Source organism: Condylostylus longicornis, unplaced genomic scaffold (genome assembly GCF_029603195.1).
Source record: "Condylostylus longicornis isolate FDR11 unplaced genomic scaffold, ASM2960319v2 ptg000425l, whole genome shotgun sequence".
Classification (NCBI taxonomy): domain Eukaryota; kingdom Metazoa; phylum Arthropoda; class Insecta; order Diptera; family Dolichopodidae; genus Condylostylus; species Condylostylus longicornis.
This window is the reverse complement of record NW_026578384.1, coordinates 1-5,275: the sequence shown is the minus strand read 5'-3', so window position 1 is coordinate 5,275 and position 5,275 is coordinate 1. Positions and strand designations below refer to the sequence as shown.

General features: G+C 45.3%; 1 protein-coding gene across 1 annotated transcript; it reads right to left on the bottom strand.

Annotated features, from left to right (window-relative positions):
- Positions 1-589: 589 nt before the first annotated feature.
- On the bottom strand, positions 590-5,155 carry LOC129617148 (plasma membrane calcium-transporting ATPase 2-like). The gene is made up of 19 exons (XM_055532533.1): positions 4,936-5,155; positions 4,740-4,874; positions 4,550-4,663; positions 4,244-4,461; positions 4,145-4,199; positions 3,966-4,094; positions 3,857-3,918; positions 3,754-3,808; positions 3,625-3,706; positions 3,007-3,577; positions 2,677-2,945; positions 2,488-2,632; positions 2,312-2,367; positions 2,090-2,267; positions 1,996-2,041; positions 1,423-1,665; positions 1,024-1,376; positions 738-977; positions 590-691 (listed from the first exon to the last, which is right to left on the bottom strand). Exons 1-19 carry the CDS (start codon positions 5,153-5,155, stop codon positions 590-592), a joined length of 3,273 nt encoding a protein of 1,090 aa, XP_055388508.1.
- Positions 5,156-5,275: the final 120 nt, after the last annotated feature.

The window sequence follows — 5,275 nt, the reverse complement described above, 5'->3', positions numbered from 1 at the left end:
GAACCCGACAGGCCCAGAGAGAGAAGGACGATAATCCCGTCTGGAACGTAAATTTGACTGGAGACGATGCTCGCTCGCTGGTGACCCGATCGTTTGAGAAAGCGTTGTTGCTGATCTGAATAACAAAGAGACAAAAAATGGTGTACGATAAATAACAAATAAGAAGAGTTGGAGCTGAAAACTCACGCGGGGCGAAAACCCTGATTGTGCAATCCAGATGCCAAGCGAGAGGAAAGTCTTTCGGTAGAAAATCTGGAGAGAAAAAACTGAGACTGGCAGGGAGGAAAGGACGCGTACCTTCCGCGAGAGGCCAGAGCAAGATTTGTTCCCCCCGCCAGCAAATCCGCCTCCTTCATTCCTGCCTGAGGAATGTACTTGATTTTATGGGCGGGAACGAGATGGAGAGCAAGATGCACAAGAAGTGTTCCTGCCCCCAATGCGATACAGATTCCCCACTGAGCCCACGTCAGTCCATCTAAATGATTCTCGAGAGCATAACCCCCAAATTGAACAAGAAGAATTTGTCCCAACACAAATGACAACCACGATGATCAACCAGAGAGGATTAGAGAATGCTCGGCTGAAGACATTAATTTTCATCATTAATTTGACGAGCGTTAATCATATTGAAAATTTGGAGCCAAACAAATGTATTGAATACAACTGTGTAATGTCGACTGGGTCCGATATTCTGATAAGATCATAATGAATTGATCGTTTATCACTTCTCTACTTACAATTGTCCAGGTGCGTTTATATTCCTCATGATTCGAGAATGGAGTAAATCGACGACCTGATGTAACATAAGTATGCCCGTCTCCATGTGTTGAAAATTGAGAAAATCCTCCATACGCTCCTTCGAATTGCTCGTAATGAGGAGATGATTTCTCAGGAATCCATGAATCTGCAGTAAATATCAAGACCATCATAACCGCCAATTGATACGCGGCTTGTCCCAAAATATTTCGCGTCATCAACTGAAAGACAACGACAATGAGCGAAACACGTGAAGTTGTTCCGTACTCTATTCACGAGATATTCGTTTCGAGAATGAGGCGGACGATCGAGTAATCCTTCAGTTGGAGGTTCCGTAGCCAATGCAAGTGATGCAAACGTGTCCATAATCAGATTAACCCATAGAAGCTGAACTGCATTCAATGGTGAAGATCGAAGAATCACGGCACCAATAAACGCTGTGATTACGGCAACAACATTGACCGTGAGTTGAAATTGTAAAAATCGTCGAATATTATCATAGATATTTCTTCCCCATTTCACAGCACGAACAATTGATTCAAAATTGTCATCCAAGAGAACAATATCAGCCGCTTGTTTGGCAACCTCTTTTCCTGCAATACCCATTGCAAATCCCACGTCTAAAACAAACAAGAGAATCGATCAGCAGAGAAACAATTTCAGTACCAGCTTTTTTGAGGGCAGGCGCGTCGTTCGTTCCGTCACCCGTGACAGCAACGACGGCTCCGAGCGAACGCAAGCCAACGACAAGCGCGTACTTGTCCGTAGGCTGCGAACGTGCGAGAACTTCCAGTTTCTCCGCGATCTTTTCAAATGCGTCCATATTTCCGAGAACATCAACCCGAGTCTTCTTCACCAAGAGTCTTTCGACTTCCTCTTTGTCGACAGACGTTCCGCGATCCCGTTTCGCTCCGATCGGACACGGGCAGCAACGCGAAGAGCCAGATTCATTTGTGGGACTCTGAGTGTGTGATGCTGCGGAATCACCTGTTGATGTTGTCATGACGTGTGGCTGTTGATCATTTTCGATTTTATGATCAGGTTCCGTTTCGGAATCACGTGGCTGATCCGCCCCTTTTTGGTGATGACTGGGCAACGGAAGTAATGGACGGGACTGACGACTCGAAGCCAAAGATGGGGATGATTGTCCGGCTGTGGTCGTCTGCCGTCGAGACGATGCCGGAGATGGCGGTGCGAGTCGCTTTCGGCCTGAGGGCCGTTGGTTGAATGCAGCCGGACAGTCGCATTCTGCAGTTCTGCAATTCTCGCAAATAATCCCCCCAACCTACAAACGCGCGCATCCCTTGAATCATCCAAATATTTCGAGTCATACCGTCGCGTAGAAATCTGATCCCGTCATTGCAAGTCCGCCAGTCTCTGGATGATAAATGTTGCACTTGATACCGATTTGTTTCGCTGTTTCAATGTTGTCCCCGGTTACCATTCGAACGCGAATTCCGGCATCCTGGCAACGTCGAACGGCCGCCGGAACTTCCTCGCGCAAAGGATCTCTGAAAAAAAAACACTTGAACAACACCCAGGTGACATTTCGTACCTCATTCCGGCTAGTCCCAGACAAGCAAGTCCCAACTCCATCTTGTAGAATTTTCGCTCTTTCATCCATCTCAAAGTGGACGTCGGGGTCACTGGTTGCTGAAGGACTCCTGCACTGGGTACCACCAGAAGCGTTGAACCATAAGCGCCCTTCTCAGAAGGATTCTGAAGAAAGACGTCCGATTGAGACGCAAATTCGTTCCAATCTTTCTCTTCATTTGGGTTAAAATCTTTGTATGCGAGACAGATTGTTCTCAAAGCTTGGCACGTCATTTGGTCAACAACTTGTCGTTCAATACGCTCAATGTGAACAGGTTCAATCCTGCAATAACGCAACAGCTTCCTCTGAATCACGTCAATACAAACGTTCTAATTGGATGCATTTCTTCACCAACAGAAACGACATTCCTTACGTTCCTCAGATTTCCTGCGGAATCAATTCGAGATCGGCACAACCGGAGAACGATTTCAACGGCCCCCTTCACGTAGACGCGATAATGTTGCGGTTTCTCTGGATCCGGACATTTGATAACAGTCGTCATCAATTTGCGTTCACTGTTAAATGGAATTCGCTGAATTATTTTATCTTCAGTTCCTTTCTCAGCTCGAATTTTGTTGTAATCGGAACCCATATTCTAGATTAACAACACACCCACAAAAAAACAATTGAATGCAGCGAATGCAGAACTTCCTTACGATTAGAAATTCCAATAGGGCGCACTCAGTTGGAGACCCGATGTGCTTGATGGCTCCAACAGGGTGAAGGTTTCCTACTTTCGCTCCCGACACTTCTTCCAAATAGGCAGTTGAATTCAGCGCGATTGATTCGAACAAAATTTCAGAATAATAATTCGGTAACAGACGAGGAAAGCTGAAGGTCGTGACTCCTCCGGTATCAATGTTCAACTCTCCTTCTGCTAAATGCGGTAACGTCGTTCGTCCATGAACTTCTGATAGTTTCGAGCCATTCCAGAATGCTTCAACTGCCATCTGATTTTTCGTCAACGTGCCGGTTTTATCCGAACAAATCTCGTTGGCACCTCCCATGGTTTCGCAAGCTGCAAGTCGACGAACATAATTCTGATCCTTTAGCATTCTCCCGACGGAAAAGGCAAGCGACAAGGTAACTGCTAAGGGAAGACCTTCAGGAACTGCAACGACAACAATTGTGATAGCTTCAACCAAGAATTGAATATGGGATGATGTCACATCTCCGAAGTTGGAATCTGTTCGGTCTTCTGGATGAACAGCGAATAGAATCCAATATCTGTCGCAAACAGCCAAAGTTGTGAATATGTCCAAGCATTCTCTTACTGAATGATCAATACTAAGAGGGTAAGACATGCTGCAGCAAATCCAACGTTCCCGATGTCACGAGCAAGAGCATTTAATTTGTCTGTGGGAATGAGAAAGTAAAAATAGAAAAATCTTCGGCTGACCGACTTTGAAGAGGCGTTGGCTCAACATCAATGCTCAACTTTTGGAGCAGTTGACCAGCCTGATGGAGAATAGATGAACAAACAACTTATTGTGAAGGCGGCAGCACCTCAGAATTTCCTCCAACGGCAACAACAAGTAAAATTCCTGAGCCATCGGTTACCACGCTTCCTGATAGATGAACGACAGGGTTTAGAGCTTTGTAGCGAGGCACTCACCAGAAAGAACAACAGGGCTCTTGATGGCTCGATGGAGATCTTGGGCTGCTTTGGGACTTGATTGCTGCGCTTCGTTCCGCTGGACTAAACTCTGCGCTAGGGAACTTTTTCTGACTGTATGAGATTCCCCTAAGAGAGAACACAAGGAAGTGTGGCTTCCACCTCCTCTTCTGGTCTACCTGTCATTGACGACTCATCCAGCGAGAGATCTCGGCAACTCAAAACCAAACAATCCTAATTCAAAATGACTATTGCACCGTAATAATATTACAGCGTACTGTTGGGATTTCGTCCCCTGCTTCGACAAGAATTATGTCGCCAACCAGAAGGCTTTCAGTGGATATTTGATGCAGATGTCCGTCACGTCGACATGAACAGTGTTTCTCATCTTTCTGAACTAAAGCAGCGAATTGTCGTTCTTTCATCCAATCGTTTCCAGCAGTGACGAGGAGAACAATAACAACTGCTAGAAATATCGCAGCTCCTTCAATCCATTCTGAAAAACAGAGATGAAAATCAGAAATTCACGCGCATTCATCGATGTCTCAAATGTTGATGAATAATAAATGCTCTAAGACTCCCACCAATTTCCTTGCGCTCCCCAAAAACGAGTCCAAGAATAAGTGAAACAATTCCAGCTGCCATGAGAACGCGTAGAATGAAATCCTTTGATGCCGTCCACAGCAAATACCAGAAAGCTGAAAGAACACAAAGTAGAAACAGCCAGAAGCACCTGAATTGTCATTTTGGAGTGAGTCACTACTACCAGCTTACGTGTGGCTTTTCGGACGACGTTGACATTCGTCGAAAACACTTCTTTCCTTAATTCTTGCAAATGAAGATCGTCACTGGTCCCTTCCTCAGCCGTCGTTCTGAGCGCTTCGCACAGACCTTCTGCTGTTTTTTTCACTGTTAAGTTTTGAATCAAATCAAGTTCCTCATCGAATGTCCGTGTGGCATACGCCCTCACCACACCCATCAGCTCTTTTACCCCAATTCCACCAAACAGGTAATTCTCGTTTAGAGGAGGTAACTCGACCTCCCCCACCTGAACCAATTGTCCGATCTTGTTTAACTCTCTCTGGACCACTTTTTTTGTCTAGTTTCGGGCTCTCTGTTGCATACATATCAAGTATTTCTTTGGTGTCCTCTTCATCATTCCTTGTTCGGGAATCCTTGAACTCATTCATTCTGATCTCTCGAACTCTTCAAGTAATCAAATATAGAAAATTGTACAAATAGACATATGACACTCACAGTGCTACAGCAACTAAAAGGTACGGTGCCAAAAATGACTCAAGAGCGGAACG

Coding starts and splice junctions, on each gene's coding strand:
- LOC129617148 (XM_055532533.1), bottom strand. CDS start 5,155: ATGAATGAGTTCAAGGATTCCCGAACAAGGAATGATGAAGAGGACACC. Junction 4,875..4,935: donor TAAAAGAGCTGATGGGTGTG/GTGAGGGCGTAT, acceptor AAAACTTAACAG/TGAAAAAAACAGCAGAAGGT. Junction 692..737: donor ATAAACGCACCTGGACAATT/GTAAGTAGAGAA, acceptor TGATCTTATCAG/AATATCGGACCCAGTCGACA.